Source organism: Octodon degus, unplaced genomic scaffold (assembly GCF_000260255.1).
Source record: "Octodon degus isolate 3935 unplaced genomic scaffold, OctDeg1.0 scaffold00171, whole genome shotgun sequence".
In the NCBI taxonomy this organism is placed as follows: domain Eukaryota; kingdom Metazoa; phylum Chordata; class Mammalia; order Rodentia; family Octodontidae; genus Octodon; species Octodon degus.
In genome coordinates, this window is record NW_004524747.1 from 3568759 (window position 1) to 3596003 (window position 27245).

The 27245-nt window shown below is 42.0% G+C and overlaps 1 protein-coding gene and 1 pseudogene across 1 annotated transcript in view; both read left to right on the forward strand.

Annotated features, from left to right (window-relative positions):
* The first annotated feature begins 1558 nt into the window (after positions 1-1558).
* On the forward strand, positions 1559-6902 carry LOC101582530 (annotated as a pseudogene).
* Positions 3430-27245, forward strand: part of Drp2 (dystrophin related protein 2) — a 42538-nt gene continuing 18722 nt past the window's right edge. The window contains exons 1-10 of the mRNA XM_004643340.3: positions 3430-3611; positions 11465-11643; positions 15642-15805; positions 18088-18244; positions 19210-19330; positions 22397-22665; positions 23026-23172; positions 23693-23771; positions 25482-25542; positions 25862-25923. Coding sequence (XP_004643397.1) covers positions 11527-11643; positions 15642-15805; positions 18088-18244; positions 19210-19330; positions 22397-22665; positions 23026-23172; positions 23693-23771; positions 25482-25542; positions 25862-25923 — 1177 coding nt within the window. The 5' untranslated portion in view covers positions 3430-3611; positions 11465-11526. The remainder of the gene's footprint in view (positions 3612-11464; positions 11644-15641; positions 15806-18087; positions 18245-19209; positions 19331-22396; positions 22666-23025; positions 23173-23692; positions 23772-25481; positions 25543-25861; positions 25924-27245) is intronic.

Genomic DNA, 27245 nt, shown 5'->3' on the forward strand with positions numbered 1-27245 from the left:
GATCAGGCCACCCATATATAGCAGCAGTCTTTTTGGTTTTCTTGAGAAAGGTTTTATACTATGTAACCCAGAACTTACAATCCTCCTGCCTCAGCCTTAAAAGTACTGGGATTACAGGCATGCTCCACCATGTCCAATTTAAATTAAGTTTTAGTTCCATTGCATATTAGCTGTGTAACCTGGGGCAGGTCACATCATCTCACTGTGTTATAGCATCTGTAAAATGGGACTACTACTAGAAACTATGTTATAAGGACAAACTAAGCTACTAATATGTACAAGGCATTTCAAACAGTACCTAGCTCATAATAAATACTCAATAAGGTTAGTCATTGTTAGTATACTTATTGTAAACTAATAAAACTAATTTAACAATTGTAATTAAATGTTAGATATTACAAGATGCTAATGGCTTAATATTCTCTATCTCATACGTACTCTATCTCATCACACTTAGTACTTCATTCTATTTATGTTTAATTAATTTTGTCACCTATTAGTCTATGTGAAACTTGAAAGGAGTTTCTCATTTCCAAGGGATCTTTAGAAGCCTTAAGCAAAGGAATAAGGGGAGAGATAGTTTCCTCTCTGACAGGGTCTGTGAGAGTTTATAACAAGTCTTTTTTTGCACTCAAGATGAACTGTGGATTTATTTTCGCGGTGCTGTATTTTTGTATTTGTGGTCTAAATGCTTTATCTGGAGATAGAAAAAGAAAAGGATTTTTCAAAGTTCCTTGTGATCTGGGCAAATCCAACTGCACTCAGAGTAGAAAGTAGGTACACCACCTGGCTCACTCTTTCCTCTTTCTAGATCTTGACTATATTCCTGTTAGTGAGGAGTAAGCAAGGGTAAGCAGGGAGTCCGGTGTCAATGTGCTTTGTGTGTCTGTAACAGTGCCTCTGCCAACCTAAAAACATTCTCAGAATATGTCTTTCTTCCATCAAACCCTGCCCCATATCATTCCAAGTTAATTGGAAAGGATCCTGGGCCCTGGGTCTAAATGGTGTTGGTGAACAGTGTAAGCTATTAGGGCTAGGACAGGGCTAAGATGCAGGGTCAATCCCAGGCTAGGCTGGATAGATATGAAGTTCTCTGTGGAAGGTATATAGAGACATTGGGTGTGCTTCCAAAAGTCCCCTTAGAAACCAAGGACCCTTCCTGCACATGCACGTAGGGCTGCCTTTTACTGGGTGCACTAGATGGAAGTGTCCACTCAGTGTGGTTCTGAAAGCTTGAGGGAAGAGGCAAATCTCTTTTTGCTTGATTTGAAGACATCAGGTCTATTTCTAGCTTCTTCCTGAAATCATAAACTTAAATAAATTTTAAGGAAAAACATATACAGGTACATGCTAGTTATTTTCTAGCTGAGGCTTTTCAATAATGAATATACAGAAGGCTTCAGTCATGATAATACCGAACAGTGTAACCACAGTTCACAATGATTTGTTTTCAAAATTGCTTAAAAACAGACTTTTAAGGAGCTGGGAAATAGCTCAGCAATCTAAGCATCTGCCTAGAAGCACAAGGACCCAGGTTCAATCCCCATTATCACATGCCATGCTGGCCCCGGAATCTCAGGTATGCCGTGATAGCCCCCAAAACCAGATATGGTGGTGTACACCTGTAATCTCAGCACTGGGGTGGCTGAAACAGGAGGATCACTATGAGTTCAAGCTGCATAGCAAGACCCTATACCAAATAAATAAATAAATGATTTTTCAAAATTTAAAAAAAACAGATTTTTAACATTCTCATCAAGAAATATGATGTCATGAGATGATAGATATATTAATTAGTAGGTTGACTATAATGTATACATAGAGCAAAATATCACATTATACCCCATAAATATGCATAATTTGTCAATTAAAAATAAATAATAATTTTACAATGCCTTCTTCTTAAAAGATCACAAAATTAAAAGATGCCATTCTAATATTATAATTTGGTAAGGTATAGTAGTATACAACTGTAATCTCAGCACTCAGGAAGCTGAGGCAGGAGAATCGATACAAGTTCAAGGCCAACCTGGGCTACACAGTAAGTTGAAGGCCAGCCTGAAATGTATAGTGAAACCCTGTCTCAATAAACAAACAAACAAGCAAGCAAGCAAACATTCTTCTCAGTTCTTTTTTTTTTTTTTTTTTTTTATGGGTGTGTGTGTGTGTGTGTGTGTGTGTGGCCAGCTCAGCCCACCAGGGGGCAGGGCTGGCTGGCATGTGGTGCTGGGGATTGAACTGCGGTCCCTCTTCTTTGCCAAGCTTGTTCCAAGTAGGTGCTCCAGACCACTGAGCCATCTCACCAGCCCCTCTTCTCAGTTCTTTAGACACTTTGTACACATTAGATTTAGGTCCTATGGACCAGTAAACATTTTCTGTTCTACATTCTGGTGCCATCAGGGCATACAGAATTTTCAGAAGCCATCAATGAAGTTAAACAACTCACTTGCCAGCCAGTTTCTTTCTGTCAGGCACACTGTTCTCAATAATGGCAGGGGGAAAGTGCTTCTCTTATACTCTGCCGGCCTGGAGCTGCTGGGGCTTTAGGTCTTGGTCTCTGTGTGGAGCAGCATGGAAACAGGAACTTCTGACTTCCATCCATTGTCCCTTCCACTCATGTAATTTATTCATTCAACATAGATGTATTAACTATATAGTTTAGTGTATGCCGAGCACTCAGTAAGGAGATAAAATATCTCCATTGCAATAGTCGCTTCTGCCAGGTCTCTCGGGGTGTGCGGAGCTCAAACTCTTTTAATAACAGTTACAGTCCACAGTTATAGACTGATCTGGGGAAGAAGCAGAGGGCATGATTGGGGGTAGTCACCGAAGGAAGGCACATACGATCTGTATTTTCTCAAGTTATTTAAAGTCCATTTTGTTTCCTCCACTTGTTGAGGGATTTTTCCCCACATGTAAGTTCTAAGAAGTAGTGAAGATATGAAGATGGGACTCAGGGATCCTGGCAGACTACCCTCTGCCCAAGATGGCATCTTGACTACAAGTGGCAATTTTAGAGCAAAACATTTCAATCCCTAGCACAGAAACTGAATCCTGGCCTAGCTGCTGAGAACCCCATGCCAAGCACTGGCACTGAAGTCGCTTTTGGCTCTGGCTTAACTCTGTGTAAGTTGGGGCCCAGGCTCCTTGCTCGGTTCAGCAGCTTGTATTGATCTCCAGGGCCCTTTTGTCTCCTCCTCCACAGCAGAAGCCTCTCCTCTCCCCCTCTCTCCCTCTGCTTCCCTGGCTCTTTCTCTTTCCTCCTCTGCTTCTATTGAATTGAGATCGGAGAGCCGCCACAGCTCTGGTAGTTTTACAAAACTGCCCTTGCTCTCTCTGCATTTGCCCAGTCGAGGGTGTCTTTGGCTGAGGTCACAGTGATGCTGTTAGCTCTGCTGATGATTGCATAGCAGCACAGAGCAGCTCGGAGAGGGAAGGAGGAGGAAAAGAAGGAGGGCAGGGAGGTGGGAGAGACGGAGGGCGAGTGTGCATACAGCAGCTGCCGGCATCCCTGTCTCAGGGACTTCTTTGCTGATTCACACAGGCAACCCAGCCCTGGCCTCCCAGCTTCCAGCCACCCAGCTGCTTCTCAGAACTGCCAGAATCAGAAGGTAGGCCAGAGAAATGATTTCCAAGCCTCGCCCTTGTTCAGCTGAGGGGAATTGACTGAAGGAGAGGAGGCTCTAGAGCTAGTGTGTGTGTGTGTGTGTGTGTGTGTGTGTGTGTGTGTGTGTGTATTGTGTGCTGGCCGGCCTGCATGTGCCTTTGGGGGAAAAAAAACTTGCATTAAAAAATGTTCGTAATGTAGTAGCCACTGCTTGGATTCATAAAGAAGAAAAAGATACCCAGAAATAGAAACTCAAGCCAATTTGAGAAACTGTGATCTAAAAATGAATAGCAGGAAAGTCCAGGGTGTGCTTCTTTGAGAGGAGAGGGACATTTATTTATTTATTTTAGGTTTTCAATGACATGCTTGTTGTTCAAGGGTAGATTTCTTGGTGAGAGGGAAGGGAAGGTGTTTGGAAAGCACTGGCAGGAAAGGGGTAAAAGAGGAAACATGGGACCTCCAAACAAATGAGTATGCTGACCGGCGGAAAGGACACAGGAGTACTGTCCTGAAGTACGCCAGGCTCTGACCCAAAAGGCTGGGACTGAGGGATTCATTTCATCTCTGTGTTTATTCCCTGGTTCCCTTTGTTTTCCCTGCTGCCTCCCCCACCTTGTCTTCTGCTCTGCTTTCCTTTCACCCCCTGTTGTCTCTCCACTCTTGAGAGCATAAGCTCTGAGTGTTTTGAAATAGCTTACTTCTCTGAAAGCCCAATCCCCACCCCCTTCCCTTCTGCTCTCCCTCCATTTATCATCATCAGGCCAAATGTCCCAGCCTGGTAAGTGGGTCTGAGGCTACATGGGTAGTTGTCATCTGTCTTCGCTTTGTTAGTCAGGTGCAGAATACCCTCGTGCTGGTCCAAAGATCTAGCAGTGCCGAGCCGGAGTGGAGAGACAAAGGGGGTTGTGAGCAGCAGCTGCTGCCACCTTCCCCTGAGAGCATGGTGCATGCTATCCAGAACAGAATATACTTTCTCTTATGTTTTCTTTTTGATTGTTCCAAAGAATAAAGGCCTTTAAAAAAAATCTCTATGTTTCATTCACCTTAGCTCCTGACTTTTCCAAAGTAATCTTGTTCCTAGATGAAAGGCCTTCAAGTAAATCACCTTTCAAAAAGGCAGTGTGGGACCCACAAACCTTAGGAAAGGTATTCCCTCTAAGAGTTAGCTAGAGCAATGATTTCAGAGCATCTCATGGCCTTCTGAGTGCCTCCCACACACACACACCCTGAAAAGACAGTTCTAGAAGTTGGAGTAACCCTGAGAGAAGGCAGAGTCCCTCCTTCCCTGAGAGGACAGGCCCCTCTGCCTTGCAGTCCTACTTCCTGCAAACTAAAACGGCAAGAGGGAGATTCCAGAGGAATGGCCTGAGCAGCCCCTCAGTTCCCTCCTGCAATGGTAGTAGGCTCTTTTCTATATTTCTGGAGATATCTTATAGAAATATAAGCACATGTTTCCTTTCTTTATACAAATAGAGACTATTTTGGCTTTTTCTTTTTGTACTTAAAAAATAACTTATGAGACTATTTCTTGTTGGTAAGATGTTCTGGTTGTATAGAATTCCATTATATGGAAACATTATTATTTATTTAACTAGTCCCTTAATAAAGGGCATTTAGGTTATTTGCAACTTTTGGCCATTTCAAGCCTTGCTTCAAATGCTAACACTATACATACATCATTTCACACAAATTCAAAACCTAAAGCTTTTCGTGTGTTGCTTTCTAGTATTTGTGTCAACAAAATCAAGGACCTGTGTGCTTATATAATTGGAGTTCAATTCAATCACTTTCAGGCCTTTTAGCTACAATCAATTCAAGTTGGGAAACTTTTACCAAGTGGCTTTTCTGTGTCTAGCATGGTGTGTAAAAATATATAGAATATGAATAAATATAACATATGGACCTTTCCTTCCATAAGTCAATAATTTTGCTTTCACACTAGAATCCTGATATTTTCCATGTTTATAATGCTTTTATTCCCTACCCAAGAGAAACAACACCTTCTCTGAATCCTGCTGGAAGGATCTGTATGTGTTATCAGGAATGAAAGTAATATTTCTAGTATTTACTGATTCTAAAAGACATAGCTTTGCCCAGGGTGCCCTAGGCGCTCGGCCAACGGCCTCTGCGAGCACCCCGGGAGCCAGCGGGCGGCGGCCTTGTCCGGGACGCTCTGGGGGTCCCAGGGGGACTGACGAGGCTCCAAGTCCAGCCCATGCACGGGAAGCAAGTTAAGGATTAATATGAAGCTCAGAAGCAGATAGTGCCAAACAACGAGTAGCACTTGGTACACATTTGGTTAGAGTGGCAGCATTTCCTTCTCCCACTGCTGCTGAGTTGGCAGAAATTAGCCAAATTCGGTATGAAATGGAATACACCGAAGGTATTAGTCGGCGAATGAGGGTCCCGGAAAAATTAAAAGTCGCACCACCAAATGCTGACCTGGAACAAGGATTCCAAGAAGTTTCAAATGCTAGTGTGATAATACAAGTTCCAGAGAGGATTGTTGTAGCAGGAAATAATGAAGACGTTTCATTTTCAAGACCAGCAGATCTTGATCTTATTCAGTCGACTCCTTTAAAACCTCTGGCACTAAATACACCACCTCGTGTACTTATACTAAGTGAGAGACCGCTAGATTTTCTGGACTTAGAAAGACCTTCTTCAACCCCTCAAAGTGATGAAATCTGTGCAGTTGGCAGGTATGAGTGAAAATGCTGTTTGCCAAAGTGGACAGCTGGTCACAAATGATGCTATACCTGTGTTGCGTGGTGGGTCTGCTGCCACCACTTCCAATCCTCATCATGACAGTGTCAGGTATGGCATTTCAAATGTAGATGCAACAATTGAAGGAACAGCGGATGACATGACTGTTGTAGATGCAGGTTCATTAAGACGACAGACAATCAAACTAAACAGACGCCTACAATTTCTAGAAGAGGAAAACAATGTGCTAAAAGAGAAATGGTCATGTATCCAATTACTGTTGCTTTCTGGCTGCTTAATAGCTGGCTCTGGTTTCGCCGCTAGAGGTAACCTCGGCGTTCAGATATATTGTCTCAGCTGTTGGAAATATAAAGGATTTACAAACGTCTTTGTTTCTGTCTTTGCAGTGTATGCGATTTTATATAGCCCATGCCCTAAAAAAATGTATTTCTTCCAGAAAGTAGGGGAAAGGACCTATATTTGTAGAAGTAAGGTATATTCTGTCCCTCTGCTGTATTCTCTTTCAGCTAGTTCTGCAGTAACATCTTACGTAAAATTCTTTTGCATGTTTTGTAAATAGGTTCTATTTTGTTTTTGTTTTTTTTTAATTGGTTTTTAACCTCACCAGTCTGCACAGCTGATTCTCTGAAAGGGAGAGAGACTGCATCAGGAATGATTTGGAAGGGTGTCTGTAAAGAAAATAAGTGTTTTGTGCTGCTTGCCACTAGTAAGCAGTTTTGTTAATAGACATTTTTGCACTGCCTTTTGACATTAACACGACATCTTGGGCTGGTACCAGATTTAAGAAAATCAAACCACCTAATATTTCATGATCACCTGTACAAATTAAATTGATTCCTAACAATACAGAAAAAAAATAAAATAAAATAAAAGACATAGCTTCATGTATAGCAAGGATTCCTAGGGGGAGAGCACATACAAGTTATTGCTGCCCCCAAATCATCCTCTATTCCATGTGTCCAAATCTCCTCTTCACATTAGCTCAAAAACATTCCTTTCGTAAACTTATTCTAAATCTTTCCAACTAAAAGCGAACATTTCCTCTTCTGTGTCCTCTTGCAGCATGATTTCTGAATCCCACATACAGTATGAATCATTTCTGTCTTAAATTATATTTTTTGTGTATAGGTATTATTTCCTATACATGCAAGTCAAGGATCAAGTGTGATTCACCTCTAATTCCTCCTATCTTCTGCAAATTGATGGAACAGGGGATTGAACTCAGGCCTTTGTGCTTTTCAAGGAAGCGCTTATTCCACTAAGCCATCTCCCTGGCCACCTCTGCAAAATAAAAAGAGGACTAGTGAAAAGATCAGTGTATTCAGGTGGTAATTTAGGACAGGATAAAAATAGAGAGAAATCTTTGGGTAGAAAGTAAGCACTGGCCCAGGCATCAAGAGACTTAGATTCACTTCGGTCTCTGCATTTTTATCTATAAAATAGGACTGTAATTTTCCCTGGATAACTTTACCAGGCTACACTGAGGATCATGAAAGACAACCTAATAGACTATAAAAACATGCTGTATACATAGACGAAACAACAGTGTTTTGGTGCTTAGAAATATATGTGGTTTGTTTTTGCTTTTTTTTTTAAGACAGGGTCTCACTATGTAGTTTGGGCTGGCCTTGAACTTCAGCAGCCCTCCTGTGTCAGCCTCCCAAGTGCTAAGATTATAGGCAGGCACCACCATGCCGGGCTGGGACCCGGTAAATATTAATATTTGACAGAGTGGTAAGCCAAGACATAAGAACTGAAATCATTTGCGGTCACAATCAGAAGCAAAGTCTACAAACATGATCATCCCACTAACACCAGAAGGAAGTTAGTCCTTTTCTGCCTGTGTTGAATTAGGAGGTATGAACTCCCTGACTTTATCTTGGTTTTCTTTTGTGAACTATCATCCTGACATTAGATCAATAGAGCATTAAAAGGGAAGAGGGTTAATTTACAGACAAGTAAATCACAAAAGAAGAAATACAAATGGCCACTAGAAACCAGGAGGGGGAATTAAGCCTCTGAGGAACTAAGGAAATGCAAAGGAATGCTCAAGATGCCATTTTCAGGCACAAAGTTAGCAAATAAAATAAGAATACTTACCATTAGTAAGTATAATGAGAAATTAGCACTCTCATACATGACTAATGGTAACATAAAGTGATAGAAACTTTTTTCTGTGGCAATTTAGAAATATGTGTCACATGCCTGAAATTGATTCTATAACCTTTAATCCATGAATTCCCCCTTCTAGCAAATTGTCCTAAGCAAAGAATCACAAATATGCACAAGGTTGTCCATTGCAGTTTGACTTCTAAAACAGAAGAATTCTAAACCTATATCTAATTCTTAAAATAAATGTGATATGTCCGTTCCATACAATATTTTACAATAAATCTAACATTTATTGAGCCATGTAGTCTTGCCAGATATGTGCGAAGGTATCTAAATACAATATGTATTAATTCTAAGAATTCAAATAATTCTGTGAGGATAATATCATTGTTATCCTCAGTCTGCAAATGAGGACACTGAGACCCAGAAAGGTCAACTTATTCCAGGCCACACCACTAACAGGTTGAGTAGTGTAGACTTGCCTCTAGGTCCGTCTGATGCCAGAGCCTATGACTTCAACCCTACTGCTCTACCACTTATAAAGCTGTTAGAAATCAGGTTTTAGAGGAATATTTAATGACATCCTAAAACAATGCATAACAAAAGAAAAAAAGGTTATAAAAAGATAGCATATGATGACTATTTTAAAGTATACATATATTGTCATACAAAAATTATTATGTCTTCACACCTGTTAGTAAGGTTATCTCTGGGCAGTAACATTACAGACGACTTTTGTTTTCATCCTTATGAGTTTCATATTTTCCAGTATTTCTATAAAGAACATAGTAAGCACTCTTGGTGGTAGAGTGTTTGCTTGACATGTACCATTCTTGGGTCTGGGCTCTAGCACCATAAATAAATGAAAAGATTTTCTTTTTTGGTTGCTTTGAGACAAGGTCTTGCTATGTATCCCAGGCTGACTTCAAACTCACAGTGATCTTCCTGCCTCAGCCTCCTCAGTATTGGGATTACAGGTGTGTGCCATCATACCCCGTGGAAGATTTTAAAAGAATAAACTTTTCAGTGTTAGGGGTGTTATTCACCCTAGGCTTGATCCCTAGAACTACAAAAATTAACAAGGAAAATTAAAAACATACATTACTGTGTGATCAACATAAATAGAAAATATGAATATAAAAACAAATCCAAAAGGAAACTTGAGCCCCTTATGCCCATAACATATATACAGCACATCTATAGCAGTACTCATTTCTAAGTAATTCTTTTATGTGCTGCTTGATCACAGAGGAACACTTGCGACAATTTTTAGAGGAGTCGTTTTGGAAATGAAGAGCTATGCAGGTATATAATATGTAGAGATGTTTACTCTAACAAAGTGTGTTTCAGACCAAAACCTCTTGTGCTCCTGTAATCTGTACAATTTCCCAATCTTTGGACTCCTGAGGACAAAGGGTATTTGATACAAGGAAAGTCCACAGATCTTCAAATCTATGTGTTTTTCTCAATCTGTAAGTTCTAAAAGCACAGTTACTATTGTGGGTGTGAGTGGGTGAAGTGAGATTTTTGTTTTAATCTTAAGAAGGAGCCCTTGCACCTAAAATGTAGGAAAGCACTGGGACAGGGTCTAAAAATGGTGGCTAATTAATCTTAGTATCAGAAATTAAAGGTGCTCAGTTCCTGCTGCCCTTTGGATCCAGGTTTATATATTTTTGCCAGGTATGAAAATGGATCGAGTTTCTCATTTGCAAACATCATCTTTCCCACACATCCTGATCATATTTGTACACATCCACTAAACCTTCAATTGACTTGCATATCAATTTTTTTTGCTTAGTATCTATGGTTTCCTTTTTTATTTTAAAAATATTTTATAACCCTGTGCTTGGGACACATAATAAGTATATTCACTGTGAGATACTGGTACATATACACATTGCATTTTGATCCTGTTTACTTCCCTTTCCCCTCCTCTCCCTCTCATCTCTCATAGTTCTCCTTTTCTAAGCTTAGCACCTGACATCTAAAGTTGAATATGTATCTAGCATAGCTTGTTACATAACACTGACTTCACTCCTGACTTCACTTCCTTCTCTTGTCTTCTTTTGCTTATTGATGGTACCACTATCCATCCAAGTACCAAATTAGAAACATTACCTCTTTTTTTACCTCTCCCATCTTTCATATCCAATGGATCACCAAGCCATATAGATTGTACTTCAACATCTCTCAAAGGTGCAGTGCCTGCTCCATGCTAACTGCAACTGCTTATTCTATCAGCCTCTTGATGCCTTCTTGCCTCTGGAGGATCACTGCTCAAGGCAGCAGAAGAGCACATCCTTCCTGAAAGGAAAATTTGGTCATATCACTCCCCTGCTTCAAATCTTCAGTGCCTCCCAGTTGTCTATAAGATGAAGGCTAGAATCATCTGCTTGTCATTCAAGGTGTGACCCAATCTGGCCACAGCCTCATTTTCTAGCCTTATTTCCTGCATAGGCCCCATGTCATTTTTATCTGCTTGTCTCCTAAACTCTAGCCATGCTGAACTCACTCATCTCCAAACATACTTGGCTTTTTTGTGCTGTCAGCCTTTGCTCAGGTGGATTGGCCTGCCAAGAACACTCCATAGCTTTGCCCCATCTTTGCATAGGTAGATGTCTGGTCATTCTTTCAAGACTCATCTCAAATGCAGTCTCTAAATCTATGCACATTCTCAGTTAGCTTTTTCACCCTGTGCTTCCCTAGCCTTCTTCTCCAACCTTGATAATACCATCTGCAACAAAAACATTCTCTTATCATAGGTTACCTGACTGCTTTCTGCACACATCCTAGACAGCAATTCATCTTTGTATTGTTAGCACAAAGCAGAATAGGTAAACATTTAATACTTCCTTGATCAGTAAGGTTGGTTATGGTGCATAAAGCCTGGGAAGAACTATTGGGTAGGTCAGTAAGCTTTTAATACTTGAACACATGACTGGTCAAGGCAACTGAGTTGGTGATAGATTCATAGGCCTTTTCTAGGTCTTGATTCTAAATCTCTTGTTAATTTTCCAGGTAATAAATGGTCAACAGTTTGTCTGCTGCCTATCCTCATCTCCCCATGATCCTTGGTTCTGATGCAACCTATGGTCATGCAGGGATGCCCTTACACCCTCCCACGATGTCGTGAGTGGTGGACTGCTGACCGGTTCCATCACAGCAGCAGCCTCCGATGCACCTGTGCCCAGCCTCAGGTAAGAGTCTGGAGGCAAAAATAGATATATGGAAAAATCTGCACATAAGATCTCGGGTATTCTTAGGGTATCCATGCTTTCTAAGGCTCAGGAGTACTAGCTACTATATACATACACTTCTTGTACAGCGTGGGGCCTCCGTTAGGACCTTATCACTCATGAGGCCTTTTATGGGGAACATAGAGTAAGGAAGGTTATTGGGTTAGGCAAGACAAAGGATCCAATTCCATGTTAAGTTTCCAAAGGAAACAGATCTGGGGAGGTCCTAGAAGAGTGTGATTCTTCAAAGCATGGGTTAGGACAAGTCAGGACATTCCCTTGCCTTGGCTTTTCTGTGACACGTACCTCACAATCTATAGGTATCTTCCTCCTGCCATTGGCTTTTCCTCTCAAGTCCCTAGTCTTCCTTGCAGCTGCTAGATCAGCCGCTTTTAGAATTCTCCTGGCTTTATACTGGCCTCTCTACTCTCTTCTCCCCTAGGAACATGGTGATGGTGGTGTATATGCTAATAGGTGGTTAGAAGATATATGAGAAGCAGTGCTCTAGAAAGGGGAGCTACCTTTCCTGGCAATGAGCGATGTCCAAGGAAAGCTGACTGAAGAAGAGAGACACGTAGGCTTACTTTTAGTTTCTCTACAAGGTTTTGGAGTCCAGAGGCCAAGAAAGTATGTGCAAGTGCTATATCTGCCAAAATCTCACATATAGGATGTAGTGCTAAGTTGATACCAGGGGAGCAAGCTGTAGCTGAATCTGCAAGGAAGAAGAAAGATAGTGGGGATGGAAAATGTGGGTGCTGGGGAGCCAACTTTGGCAAGGATAATGAAGGAAAATAAAAATTCACAGAGCTATAAGGGTCATGTCCTCCTGAGCTGTTTCCTGCATCTAGCCAGAAAAACAATTGCTCCCTTTAACATATTCTCAAATCCAGGCAATTTAGAGTTCCCCAGTAACCTATCTCTTACCTGAAGTGGGACTTTCATATGCTAAAGGGATAAAGAAGCCTAGGCCCTTTCACTTGCTGTATTTATTGTGTGCATCCTCTAAGCATTACCACTTAGTGTGGGGGGCTCACAGCTTCCTTTTGTGATTACAAATGGTCCAGTCTAATCTGTGTCTCTTTCAATAGTCTAGTTTCTCTTTCTTTTATAAGCCCTTTATCTTAAAGATTTGAAGAATGTGTAGATAGCCTTACAGAAAATGGGTTGTGAGAAGCAAATATCTCAGCCACAAAAGCCAGAAGTAGAAGGCAATTGATTGGGAAAGGGAAAGAAAGTAATTGCTTTTCATGGTTTGCCTACTGTGTGCCTGGCTCTTCTAGGTGGGACTTCAGAGTATATGCACAATTGGGAGAGAAAAAAACAGAACACTGCCGAATAATTTGGGAACCAAAGGGGAGTTAGGAAACTAAAATGCTAGGGGTGATGATAAAAAGCTAAGGTGTGTGAAGCCCAGCTTGTCATGGGTGCATCTTCCCAGGTTAAAGCCAAGACACCTTGATCATGGCTGGGTCACAAGGGGCCATTCTGCCTCTGGGACATTCCCTTCTAGGGGAGTCTGTGGGGCTGGTACGAGCCCAGTTATCCCAGCACAAATGAAGCTGAGAGCTAGAACCGTTCCTTACTCTTGGCCTGTCATCCATTGCCACCCTCCAGTCACCCGAGTTGGCTCAGCTCAAGCCCTAGAAAGGGCAGGCAGCTGTTCCAGCTATTCCTGTAGGTGGGCCTCAGCATGTAAACAATGGAGGACTGTGGAAAACTCCGAGGACTCCGTGGGAGATACTTAAGTGGGGAAACAGAACCATTTTTGGTAAAAGTGAAGTGTTCCCTCAGTACTGAGAGGTGGGGGCCAAGCTCAGGAATGTTAACCTTTCCCTAGGGAAGCCTGATAGACATGGAAAAGAGCATGGGGCCGCTTCCAGGAGAGGCTCTTCCCTTTGTCCAGTGACTTATGGGAAAGAGCCCCTCACCCACCCTGCTCAGAGTAACACAGACAGACACAGACACAGCAGATTTCCCGAAAACTGGTTCCCCAGCATGAAAATGCTAGTTGCAAGGAGATGCCCAGAGATCATCCATTTTCCCCTATCATCAGGGTATAGTAAGAAGCTTGAGGTCATGGCCCTCCCTCCAATCTTATCTGTCTCTCAAAGGCAGGGCAGAGCAACCCCTAGTTTTCCCAGTGGATTCCAATGAGTCTTCTGGTCCCTGTACTCACTCAAGAATAATCAAATTTAGCAGCCTTCTGCTACCCCAGTTTCCCATCGCTGCTATCTCTGTCCCTAGCTGTGCCACATATATTCTTCATTGCCACTGAGGAGGCTTACTTAGCCTCTGATTTTCCAAGTTCATCTTACCAAGCTTTGTGAAAGTTGTTTTCCAGAGGTTTGTCACCAGTGTGGTCTGATCCTTTTGTCCACTTTAGGGGAGGGGTGAGCCTGGAAGCAAAGTAAGCCCTTTGTGTCTGCCACGGAAAGAGAAAAGAAATCAACAAGCACTAGCCTCTACATGCCCCTACTCAGCACCATGGACTGCCCAGTCCCACTCCTGCCATCCTTGCCAGCTCAAGAGGACCTTCCTGGCCCCGGTGTGGCGGGCCCAGTTGGGAGCAAGCCGGAATTCCCCAGGAACAAAGCACTGATTCACTGACCAGGCCCTGACGTAGCCGCCCCCTCCAGATTCCTGGGGGGTCAGTAAACAAACAGGGTGGCAGCCCCCGCCTCTTGGCCTGGTTCAGCTCTGTCTGCCTTCCTGAGCAGAGTCTCTTAGAGCTCAGCAGGAACTCTGCCTGCCTGTGGCTCCCCAGACACTGGGTCCAGATTCCTGCTGAGGGATAATCATGGAGCTGCTTGATCCTGCCCTGAACTCCCCAGGGAGCACAGGTAGGATGATCTCATGGGCCACAGGGCGGCTAAGTTCTGAGCTTGGTCCCCAGAGCTCCTTACATGGTGTAGATATAAACTGTGATTTTAATGGGATGATTGGTTTTCTACATTGCCTGGAGAGTCTTGCGTGGGGAGGAAATATGAGCTAGAGGAGAATAGGGCTGTAGGAGTCTCAACCACCAGCACACCCAGATTCTTTCCATAGGCAGGCATGTAAGTAAATGGGAAGATGGGCAGTAGGCACGCCCAGACTGAAATGGTCTCCTCCAATTCTTCTTCCCTGCATCCTCCTTTCCCTGGCTGGGTAGTCCTGGCACTGTACTCTAGGTAGTTACCATCTTATGGGTTGTTAGGTATAACCACCACTGCTCCGACTCCACAGTGACCTAACGGGGTACTACCAGCGCACAAGAGCAAGCAAAGGACTATGAGCCTGAGGACCCAAGGCTAGGCTTGGCCGTCTCCGTGGCTTGTCCTCTTGGCTGCCAACTCTGGTCAGAGTTCTTTGGCAGTCAGGATCCAGGCTGCCACTTTACCTCTTTCTCAGCCCATTCCCATTTCATAAGAAGGGCACCTGAGGTTGATTTTTAGGCTTCCTGACTGCAATGTGGGAAGTACAAGTGGGAAAGAGGGATAAATGATATCGAGGCATAGGTCTATTTGGAAACTAGCTAACTTACTACTGATAGTTCTCTCAGACTGGTCTGTTCCTTCTCTGAATCTTTATGGGGAAGCTTCTTGGCTATATTTCCCAGAAGTGAGATAAACTGTGGGGCCTTGAAGCTGAGTTTAAGTCCTATGGCTGTCAACATTTGGACAAGTCCAACTAACTTGTTACCTAATGCAGATGTACTTCCAGGACCCCATGTGGGCAGTGGTCCTGGGAGAATTTCCAATAACAGAATAGTAGTCAGCATTTCTATGTGGCTGTCCTATACCAAGAGAACTTAGTCTTACATCTCACTCCCTGAACACACCCACACAGGTTAGTTCTATTTATGAACCGTGAGACCAACACTTCTTTCCCCTTGTTCATTTTACTTCCACCCTGGGCTAGACACAGACCAGGGCATCAGCATACTCCAGCAATCACAGGATGTCTGTGTTTCTGTCCAGGTTAGAGCTGCTATCACTGCCCCTGCACTTCCTTGGAATGGTGCTGGGGTTCCCTGCCTAAGTCCAAAGCTGCTGAACGGGTCTGTTGGCACTGTTGGCCCCTTGGAACCATCAGCCATGAATCTGTGTTGGAATGAAATAAAAAAGAAGTCTCACAACCTCCGGTAAGGCCTGGTCCCTAGAAACAAGTACCTAAAGGAATTGTTTGGGATAGCACTGGTCTCCTTTTGTCACTGCAGCTTCTCCGTCTGTATTTCCCCCTTTCCTCAGCCTCACCATCCACTTCTCCCTTTCTTTGTCTGACAATGTGGAAAAGTACAAATGTTAGAGGTCAGGAGATTTAGATGGGACTCTCAGTTTTAGTAGTTGTATCCCCTTTGATAAGTTGTTTGAGTGCTCAGAATTTTAGCCTCTACTTTTTGTTAAGAAAAAAAAAGATTTATTCTTTTCCATGCTGAGTACCACTAGCTGTTTATTAGTTTCTTCTCTAGACTCAGAACTCATTTGTTTTATTATGGTCATTGTGTGATTCATTATATCTTCTTTAATCATAAAAAAAGAGAGAAAAAAGTGAGGCCAGGCATGGTGGTGCACACCTGTAATCTCAGCATAAAGAGGCTGAAGCAGGAGGAGCAGTGCTTGTTCAAGACCAGTCTGGGCTACAAAGTGAGTACAAGGCCAGCCTGAACTGCACAGGGATACCATGCACAAAAAGGCCAAAAAACAAAAGAGTGGAAGAATAATACCTGCCTTAACTACTCCACACTGATGTCACTAGGATTCATCTAAGATATAGAAATATTTTCTAAAGTTAAACATGCTAATATGTGAATGAAAGAAATTATCATTTCTAGGGGGCTGGGGAGATGGTTCTATAGAATAAGTGCTTCCCTGGCAAGTGCAAGGGCCTGAGTTCAATCCCTGGTTACACCCAAAAAAAAATTATATATATATATAAAATTTCTATTCCTTTTCCACTCACAAGTGTCCTTTATCTTGTTGTGTGTTAACTATTCTCCGTATTATCTTTTTATACCCTCTGGTCTCATCCATGCATTGTCAGAGCAGGTAAAAGCAGCTCAGTAAGAGCCTGAAGGCAATTGCTATGTTGTTTTCTTTCCCCTACTCTCCAACTTTTCTGTGTGTCAGTAATTTTCCCTCACCATCCCCTATCATAAAAGCCCAAACTCCTTGCTTCTACTGCATTATGCTGGAGATAAGGCACTTTGTAGAAATGGAAAGAATGCAGGCTCTGGAGTTATGGAAACCATAGCCCTTCAAGGGGCTTAACTGCGTGACCTTGATCAAACTATGTAAACTTCTGGGCAGTAGAAAGGCCTACCCTATAGACTTGTGAGAATTTGTTGAAGCAATCATTTAGGGAAAGGGCTTGAGCCAGGTGTAAGAAAGCAACAAGTAAAAGTAATTGTTATTGCCTGCTAAGGCGAATCTTGATGTTTGCCCGCAGCTTTAACTGGCTTCCACCTTCCTACCACTTACACCTCAGCTTATATTTCATTTGAGGGGTGGGAGAGGCAAACAGAGATGATTGTATGATAAAAACTTCTTTTTCCATATCTCATATCTCTAAGCAGTTGTTCTCTGTCCCTTGGGCTGCTTGTATTTGTACGCATTGTTGCACGTGTACGTGCCCATGCGTAACCATTGCCTTTGCCCTTTCCACTTACTGCGTTCTCTCCTACTCAAGGGAAAGGCTGAACACAGCCTCACTGGATGAGCAGTTTGACATGATGTGGATTCTACCAAGGGTGGAGGGGAACCACACAGCTGCCATCCCTGTGTGCTTGCTCAGTTTCCTTCTCCTCCCAGCCTGATGATGGCCATGTAAGCAAAGTAACTGAGATCCACAAAGTGAACATTATACTGTTCTCCATGTGGAGAGGCTCGAGACCTCTTTTGCATGGGTACAGGTTCCAAGCACCCCTCCACTTCAACTAGAGCAGCTTCCCTCAATCTACTTTATATGTTAAGTTGCACATGAGTTTTATTTGGGAAAAAAACTAAGTTTTTCCACTTAAAAAGAAGATTTAATATCACTGGTTATCTTGGTTACTATTCTCTCGTTGCTGGCACAAATACCCAACACCCAAAATGAAGGAAGGAAAGGTTTATTTAGCTCACAGTTAGTGGAGGTTTTAGTCCATACTCAGCTGGCTCCAAGGCAGACTGGCACATTGCAGCAGAGAGCATCTGTACATGTCGGCCACAAAAAGCAAGAGCTCAAAAGGAGTGGCAGCAGCTCAGGCAGCTAGCTAGCCTCTCTCCCCTCTTCACATTATATGCAAATTACCTGCCCCAGGGTGGGTGCAGCACCCACTCCCACAATAATCAATCACAAACCCCAGAAGCCACCCCATGACTGCATGAGGCTTTGGGGGGACACCTAGACATAAACCATAACACTGGTCTTCCCCATTATATGCAGTGCTCGCCTAGAGGCCTTCTCAGACCACAGTGGAAAGCTTCAGCTCCCTCTCCAAGAGATTATTGACTGGCTCAGCCAAAAGGATGAAGAATTGTCAGCTCAGCTGCCCCTACAAGGGGATGTGGCCCTGGTGCGACAGGAGAAGGAAACACACGCGGTAGGTTAGAATTGCGGAGACCATGGTGTTCAGTCTCTCAGTGGGGAAGAAGTCCTTCTGCAATACCCCGACAGACAGACACCCAGCCCTGCTCATACATCTAAAGCAAGCTGAGGTTGTGTACAGTCCTGCTTACTCATCTGTGGTTAGCATGCTACAAAGCCAAATGTTTCCATCATATTTAAAATCCTGCCTTGTTTTTTAATAGGAACATGGGGAAATGAACATCATGGAGAGGGAAACACACAGGATATAAAACTACATACAGATGGATGTCAGTTGTATAAAATGCACATAGAGATATGTATGTATATACCACAGGAATGGTATAGGATGCAGCTATATCTAAATGTCAATACTGGTGGATTCTAGGTGGTGAAATTGGAATTCTTTTTTAATTTTATTCTTTATGATTTTCTGAAAACTTCAATATAAATGAAGGACCATTTTGTAGCACGGTCACCTTTGAAGAGAAAGGATGAGAAAGTAACCAGAAGGCACCACCAGGGGGCCTTTTGGGATGCTGGGAGAGTTCTGTTTCTTGATCTCAGTACTGGTTACATAGATGGAATCAAGCTATGGAGATTTGTTCAGTCATCCACTTTTGATTTATATATTCTGTGTATATTTAACGAAACATTAATATAATCCTTGTTTATCCTGCTTTTGATTTTTCTAAGCCCCTTACAGGGGATTTTCTGAGTCTCCTGGAAAAGCAAGGTCCCCACATTTCTCTCTGTCCTGTGGTAGAGTCACACTCATTTCATGCTAAATAGATCTACCAGAGCTGGAGCTGCTCATCTTTCTGGGGAGAGGAAAAGACCTTTTCACATGTGGACAACCTATTTTCTACTGAAGCCAAGGAACCAAGTTGCACTATGAAGAAAGGTTGTTAAGTGCAGGACAGAATGGAAAGTGGTTGAAAGACTTTCTTTTCCTGTTGATTTTATTACTAAATTTTACAGGCCTTTATGGAAGAAGTCAAGTCTCGGGGTCCCTACGTCTACTCTGTACTGGAGTCAGCTCAAGCCTTCTTGTCTCAGCATCCATTTGAGGAACTAGAAGAACCTCATTCTGAGAGCAAAGGTGGGTGATCTTCTGCTCTTGCCCCTTCTTTTTGAGCTATATACTCTACAAACTAATTTTCTCAGCTGCTATCTGGGAGAGTAGTTTTATCATGAATCCAGAATTGAGGAGGAACAAGATTCATGTTGTATGTAAAAGCAGAAAGAACACAGCCTGAAACAGTGGTCACCAGCATGAGGCGTAAAGCTGTGCTGTACATATGGCCTTTTAATGATGCATGAAAAAGGAAGAAAATGAAAAAACAGGCACACCAACTGAACCAATTCAGTGAATAAAAATTACAGTATGTTAAAAAAATAGTGCTGTATTCCAACATAGAGGGACATGTGGCAATGCTCTAATCAATAAATAACTTTTCAAAATCTAAAATGCTGGGTGATGACCTTTCAGAGGAAAATGCTTGTGGCTTTTTGATACTGAGCATAGTGGCTTCTCACACTTTTTCTTGATAGGGAGGACCACTCTCCATCTACATTCAAATAAAGCAGCAGGATAGGATCCATTAAAAAAAAGTAAAGAAGAAAGCAAGGGCCAGTCAAAAAAAAAATCAAGGAGAAGGTCTTCCTATTACCTGCCTTTCTATGTTCCCACCCTGCCTTATTCGTATGTAATATTCCATAGTGGTATAAAAATAAACATACATTCAGCAAAAAATAATAAATAAATAAATTTCTGTGTGGAAAAAAAAGGATAGGATCCATGGTGATGATTAGATCTGAGTGGTGGCCCAGAAAGCCCTCTTCCCCAGAAAGAATCCTCAACACTCAGATAAGCTGTGAATACCCTAGAGAGAAGCCTTAATTAATTGAATCTTTTGTCAATTCCATTTGCTCTCTCAGTTTATTTTTAGCTTCTCAATAGGAGGGCTAGTACTTTAATTTGCTGCCCGATGGGCCTCACATTGGATAATCTCAGAAGAGAAAGACAATTCCACTTAGCTTGGGGCTTTGAGGCTCGGAATCTTCCAGCAAGAAGAAGTTCTAATGGAGAAAGAGAAAATCTATAAATTAAAAGCCCAGATTTACTGACTCTGTATCAACCTCTCTTGGTCTAGGACATAAAAAAAATGCCTGCTTTCTTTGCATGTAACTGGGAAGCAGACATTAATGCAAAATCACATTCCAGGATGCTGTGAATAGGACTGTGGCTGATTGACTTTATTAAGTGTCTTGAAATATTTTACTATCTTATCCATTTTTAACAATTATGAAGAAATCTTCATGATGCTGTAAATGAGAAAAACCAACATGGTCTCATCAGAAAGAAAAGTTTACATAGCTCACAGTGAAAAGTTTGTTTAGCTCACAGTTTGTGGAAGTTTCAGTCCATCATCAGCTAGCTCCAAGCAGGGTGGCATGGCAGAGGGACAACAGTTCAACGCAGCAGAAGACAACAAAAGCCACAAGAGCAAAAAGGGGAAGGGGGGTGATGAGCAAGCAGGCTACCACCTCTTGGGTGGGTGTGGCATTCACAGCATCTTCCTGCCCTCCTCTTGCACAGGATGAGAATGTTTACAAAATGAGGCCTCTGGCCCTGTTAAGTAGTTTAGTTAAGCTTCCAAACCTCTCAAGTTTTGGGGGTTTTTTTGTTTTTGTTTTGGTGGAACGGGGATTGAACTCAGGTCCTTGTGCTTGCTGAACCTCTCAAGTTGACTCAAAGTATCAACCTTAACAGGTCTCTTGACTGGTGATAGATACACAAACCAACATGTGATAAAAGTATATAGACAATACACATATGTGTACACACACATCATAAAAGCAAACAAACTAAGGATCTCTGAACAAAATTAGTGCTTTTTATAAATATCAAAATCCTGGCAGTTCAGTGGTGTAGCACCTGCCTAACAAGAGTGAGGTCCTGAGTTCGATTCCCCGTACCCAAAACAAAAATAGTCAAAAAAAAAAAAAATAAATAAAAGGCCAAAAAAGACATAATGTACTTTAAGAGCTACTGGAAGGACTTCATTATTTAGCATCCAAAGTTATATTAATGCTTTGAAGACCAATTTTACCTTAAATGTTACTTTTTTCTTGGTATTTCATGATTCAAGTCTCCTTGTAGAGTAATGGTGAAAGCATAATGTGTACAAGTGCACTTCGCAGGCTCTGGGTGGTCACTTAAAATTTTCAACACTTATTAGAAGTGTGATTTTGGAAATTTCTCACCTCACTAGTTTCCACTGTACTGTGGAAATAATAATATACTTAGTCATGGAATTGATGAGATAAAGACAATATCTTTGCTTATTTGGTACTTAGTTTGTGCTTCCTAAATGCCAGTTTTTTCTGACATATATTCAGCAGTCACGTATTATACTCTCAATAGTCAAACCTTTGTAGACTTTGTTAGCACAGAGCACAGAACAAATGTTTTTATAGATTTGTGCAGTAATGCAAAATCTGATGATCATATATAAATGAGCTTTTTCTCTCTGTAAAATTCTTGGAAATCATTGAAAATTCATGAAGGTGTATATAGAAACTGTACTTTTCCCAGTATTTATTCTTTTAAATTTTTATGTGTTTTGAGTACTTTTTTAAAAAAATTTAATGTTCATATCTCTTACAGCTTAGGAGTGATCTTAATGAAATACATGGAAGTAATCAAGGAGAGTAAGACACCAAAAGGAATGTAGCACATTGAAGAATAGGGAATCCTTAGTGCAGTAAGGGGCTAGCAGAAAAGCTATTTGTTTTGAAACTAATAAAAAAAAATTGCATGTGAAAAAAATATCCTGGCTGTGGTATTGGACTATCCTTTTACAAGATACCACCAATTGGGTAAAGAGAATATGAAATCTTTGCATTGTTTCTTACAATTGCATGTGAATCTATAAAATCTCAAAATAGTTCAACTAAAATAACTGAATGTCCAACGGAGGTCAACTATAGAAAAGCACGCATTTGTACATGAATATATACAGAAACATGTACACACATGTACTAGTGCTCACACTGCATACACCACACACACACATATACATATGTCTTTGTCTCTGCCTTTCCCAGAGCTCTCCTGTCTGGTTAAGGTTAGCCTCACCTGGTTTCCTGCCTTCACTTGCAGATACCTCCCCCAGACAGCGGATACAGAATCTGAGCCGCTTTGTGTGGAAGCAGGCAACAGTGGCCAGTGAACTATGGGAGAAGTTGACCGCCCGCTGTGTGGACCAGCACCGCCACATTGAGCGCACACTAGAGCAGTTATTGGAGATTCAAGGGGCAATGGAGGAACTGAGCACTACTCTGACCCAAGCTGAGGGAGTCCGAGCCACTTGGGAGCCCATTGGAGACCTCTTTATTGATTCACTCCCAGAGCACATCCAGGCTATTAAGGTATGCATGGCCCCTCCCCTGGCTATAGTCCCCCCGGAGAGCTGACAGTGTTCTTCCTGCTGAGACTCCATTGGTGTGTATGATGACTAAGGCTACTTTAGTGTGTGTGCTAGATCTGGGGCTGGCTTGGCTGTAGTGTCCATTGTTCTTCTGTAATCTTTCCTTTCCCTGGTTTTCTGATATGAGGAGAGGAAGCAGATAGAACTGTGGACACTCACACCTTACTCTCGCTGTCCTGCTAGGCAAACAGCTAAGTTGTATGTTGAAACAAAACCTCTGGGTGAAGAGGGAAGGGTTAAGTAAATGACTAATGGGTCCTCTTTCCCACTATCTGTCTCCTATGGCACTTGGGTTCTCCAGCTATTCAAAGAAGAATTCTCTCCCATGAAAGATGGAGTGAAGTTGGTGAATGATCTGGCCCATCAACTTGCCATTTCCGATGTACATCTGTCAATGGAGAATTCCCGAGCCCTGGAGCAAATCAATGTCCGGTGGAAACAGCTACAGGTAGAAGAGTAGCCTTAAGTGAGTTGGGAGTAGTTGCCTCAGGATAAGTAGACTTAGGGAAAACTTTCTCAAGCCCAAAGGAAACAGAACCTACATGGAAGGACCAGAGATATATCTCAGTAGCACAAGTGCCTGCCTGGCAAGCATAAGGTCCTGAGTTCAAGTCCCAGTACCAAATCCCCCAAAAAATTCTGCATAGGAAAAGGTTGGTGAAGAATGTGGGGTTGGAGAGCAGGTTTCTCAGCATCGAAGTTTTCAGGGTGTGATTAAACCAAAGAAAATGAGAACAACCTGTCTGGTTTTGGACATGCAAGTAGACAGAGGTAGAAGAGTCACTGTGGTTGGAAGTAGGGAGATGCTCCTGAATGCTGGGAGAAGGAACAGGAATTAGGAGATAGTGAAAGGGTCTAGAAGGAAAAGCCAGGCTAGGGAGGAGCTGCTAAAGATTCCTAGAAGCACCAGAGTGTTCCCACATGAACTAGTTAGAATGAATCTATCTCCCTGCCTATTCTTTCCATAGGTGTCAGTTGGTGAGAGGCTCAAGCAGCTCCAGGATGCCCACCGAGACTTTGGGCCCGGCTCACAGCACTTCCTCTCCTGTACGTGAGCCAAAGTGAACTTCACTTAGCAGAACTTCAGTCACCTTCCAAGAGAATCTACTGGTGTCCCCTAAGGGCCTGGTGGGAGTCTAGTATACCTTGTCATCTAAAAAGCAGTACAGATAAAAAAAAATATGGTAGTTGAAAAAATAAGCTCTCCAATTAGAGAGACCTGAGTCAGTGTACCTCAGCTTAGTAGTGGTGCAAGCTTGAAAAAAAATAGCTTAATCTTTTGGAATCTCAATTTTTCCATCTGTACATAGAGGGAAAAATATTACCTAGCTTATAAATCAGGTTTCAGAAATTAAGTGACTATTTATTCAATAGTATTTATTGTGGGCCACGTACATTTCTGGACACCAGGGTTGCATCAGTAAATGCAACAGAAATCCTTAGAGTTGGCCCATTTGCATTCCAGTGGAAGATGCCAGAAGGCATGGTTAATGAGAACTGGTTTTAAAGAGGCATTGCAGAGACCTGCTAGGAAAGTGACAACTGAACAGAGGCCCAAGAGGCAAAATAATGAACCATGTGAATAGCTTAGGGAAAAGCATACCACATAAGGATTCCAAGTCCTTAAAACAGGGTGTGCTAGGGCAAAGCCCATATAGAGGAGTGTAGAGAGAAAGTGTTGGGAGGACAGACCACAGAGGGCCTTGTAGGTAAAACTATTTTGGATTTTATTCCCAATGAAAAAGAGAATTTTTGTCAGGGTTTAAAGCAAGGGATGGCATGATATGATTTGTTTCAACATTGGGTTAAGACAGACTGTTGATGGGGAGTGGGAGCTGGGAGACCTATTGGTGAGCACATTGCAGTAATCTAGGTGAGGGAGGATGGTAGATCGGACCAGGGTTGTAGCAGTGATATGGTGAGAATATACAGAAAGGAATGTCAGACATGCACACAAAGCAAAACATAGAATTTGGTATATAGTAGGAGCTCAATAAATGTTATCCATGGTTACAACCCTTGCCAATATACTTAGTGACATGAATCAGGTTCTGCAAAGGGATCTTGTACTCAGGGAAACTGATGAGCAGATAGATTAACTAAGTAACCTGAGCCTCTTCTGGAAGCACCAGAAGATAAAGGGCTGAGAGAAGCATGAGTTTGCAGAATTTCTCGTGGGGGGACCATAACCCTCACAGGCCTGAGAAGCTTGGCTTTGTAAGAAGGGCTTTCAGTTCTACTTTGTAACAGAATAAAAACCCATCTGCCTATGGCTGAATGGTGGAAAAGTAGGGTGGCCAAGGCCAAATACTGCTGTTCATACCCCAGCCAATCTCTAGTGCATTAGGGCATCAAAGGCAATCTCTACTTTTCTTACCCTATCATCAGGGAAAGAAATGTGTTCATTAGAAATGTTTGCCTACTGCGTATGATAGTAAATGTGGCACTCTCAGAGGCTGAGACAAGAGGATCATAAATTTGAGCCTGGCTTGACCAAGTGAGATCTTGACTCAAAGTTAAAAATACAAAAGGGATAGGAATATATACTTCAGTGCAGAGGTCTTAGGTTGAATCCCAAGTACCACGAAAGAAAACATTACTGCTCCCTCAAGTGTTATATTAGAAGCTAGCAATGAGCTCAAATATCTTTTTTGTTTGATCTATCTTGGGGAAAAACAAAACAGGAGAATGGCAGGCTGGGAGAGGTAAAAGGCGTTAGTGGCCAGCTTGCTTTCTCTTTCTCTTCTCCTTTACCAGCCTCTGTCCAGGTTCCCTGGGAAAGAGCAATTTCACCCAATAAAGTTCCCTACTACATCAAGTGAGTGATCGTCAGAATCAGAAGCAGGTCAATCTCTATGTGCCCCTCCCTTTCCTGCCTTTTGCTACTTACCCCAGCACTCCTTGTTCACTAGAATTCCTCCACCCAGTTTAGTTTTTCCTCCTCATGCCAAGACCTCAAGACTGTTCCTCAGTAAAGGTGAAGCCTTGTGCTTTGGGATCTTCAGGGTTCACCTTTGCATCCTGCAGCTTCTTGCATCCAACATATCACTGGGTAGTGTGCACATGCGTGGTGGGGGGAAGTGCGGAGGAGCGTGATTGATCCTGGATGCTTGTGCTAGCGATGCTTTTGCTTGTAGTCACCAGGCGCAGACCACATGCTGGGACCACCCCAAGATGACTGAGTTATACCAAACCCTAGGTAAGAATGTGGGGTTCCCCATTCCATTGTTGGTGGACTGTAAACTGATACAACAAATATGAAAATCAGCATGAAGATTTCCCCAAAAAGCTAAAAATAGAAATTCCATTTGGCCCAGCTATTCATCTCCTAGGTATCTCCCAAAAAGAGTTAATGACATAGTACAGTGATACACACATACACTTGTTTATAGCAGCACAATTCATCATAGCAAAAATCTTAGAAGCAATCTATAGATATACAAACAGATGAATAGTTAAAGAAAATGTGGCACTTTATACAATGCAGTACTCTGCGAAAAGAAAGATAAATTTGAGTCATTTGTAGGACAAGGGATGCACCTCGAGACTATAAAGTAAGTGAAGCAACTCAGACTCACAAATTTAAATATTATGGTGTTTCTTTTATATGAAAAACGCAAACATATATAGCATATGAAATAAAATAGATAATAGGGAGAGGAAGAGAAGGAAATGTATTGTAATCCAATGAAGACAGGGTATCTATAAGTATATTTTGACTTACCGCACTTGTTTTAATCTTTTATGGTCTTTGGTCTATTAGTCTGGTTTTCAATCTGTATATCTTATAACTAACTTTATAAGGTTTAGTAGATTAAATAAATAAATTTGATGCTGGAAACATAAAACAGGGTTGGAGGAAATGAGAAAATAGAATTGAAATGTGTTGCACATATGTACCAATTTCCTACAGTGAATGCAATCATTATGTACTAGAAACATGTACTAATAGGGGATTTTTTAAGAATATGGGTTTCCTGTATAGAAGTGGGTATCTATGTCACTACCTCTGTCCTAGAATGGTCATCAACAGATGAGGAAAATATGTTATATTTATACAACAAAATAGTATTTGGCCTTACAAGGCAGGAAATAATGCTGTTTGTTTTCATATGTATAAATCTAAAGGACATTGTGCTAAGTGAAGTAAGCTATTCACCAAAAGAAAAACATTGTATGATATCACTTATATAAGGAATCTAAAACAGCCAAACTCATGTAGGTCATAAAGTAAAACAGTGATTATCAGGGGCTACAGGGAGGAGGAAATGGGGAGATATTGGTCAAAGGCTAAACAGTTGTATTTAATCAAAATGAGTAAGTCGTATTAGCTGGGCACAGTGTCATACACCTATAACACCAACACTCAGGAGTCTGAGGCAAGAAGATCACCACAAGCTGGGGGCCAGTCAGGGCCACAAAGTAAGTTCAAGGTCAGCCTGAAAAACACAGTGAAAGTATGTCTCAAACATACCAAAAAAAACAAAGAAAGAAAAAGGGAGAGAGAGACAGAGAGAGGGA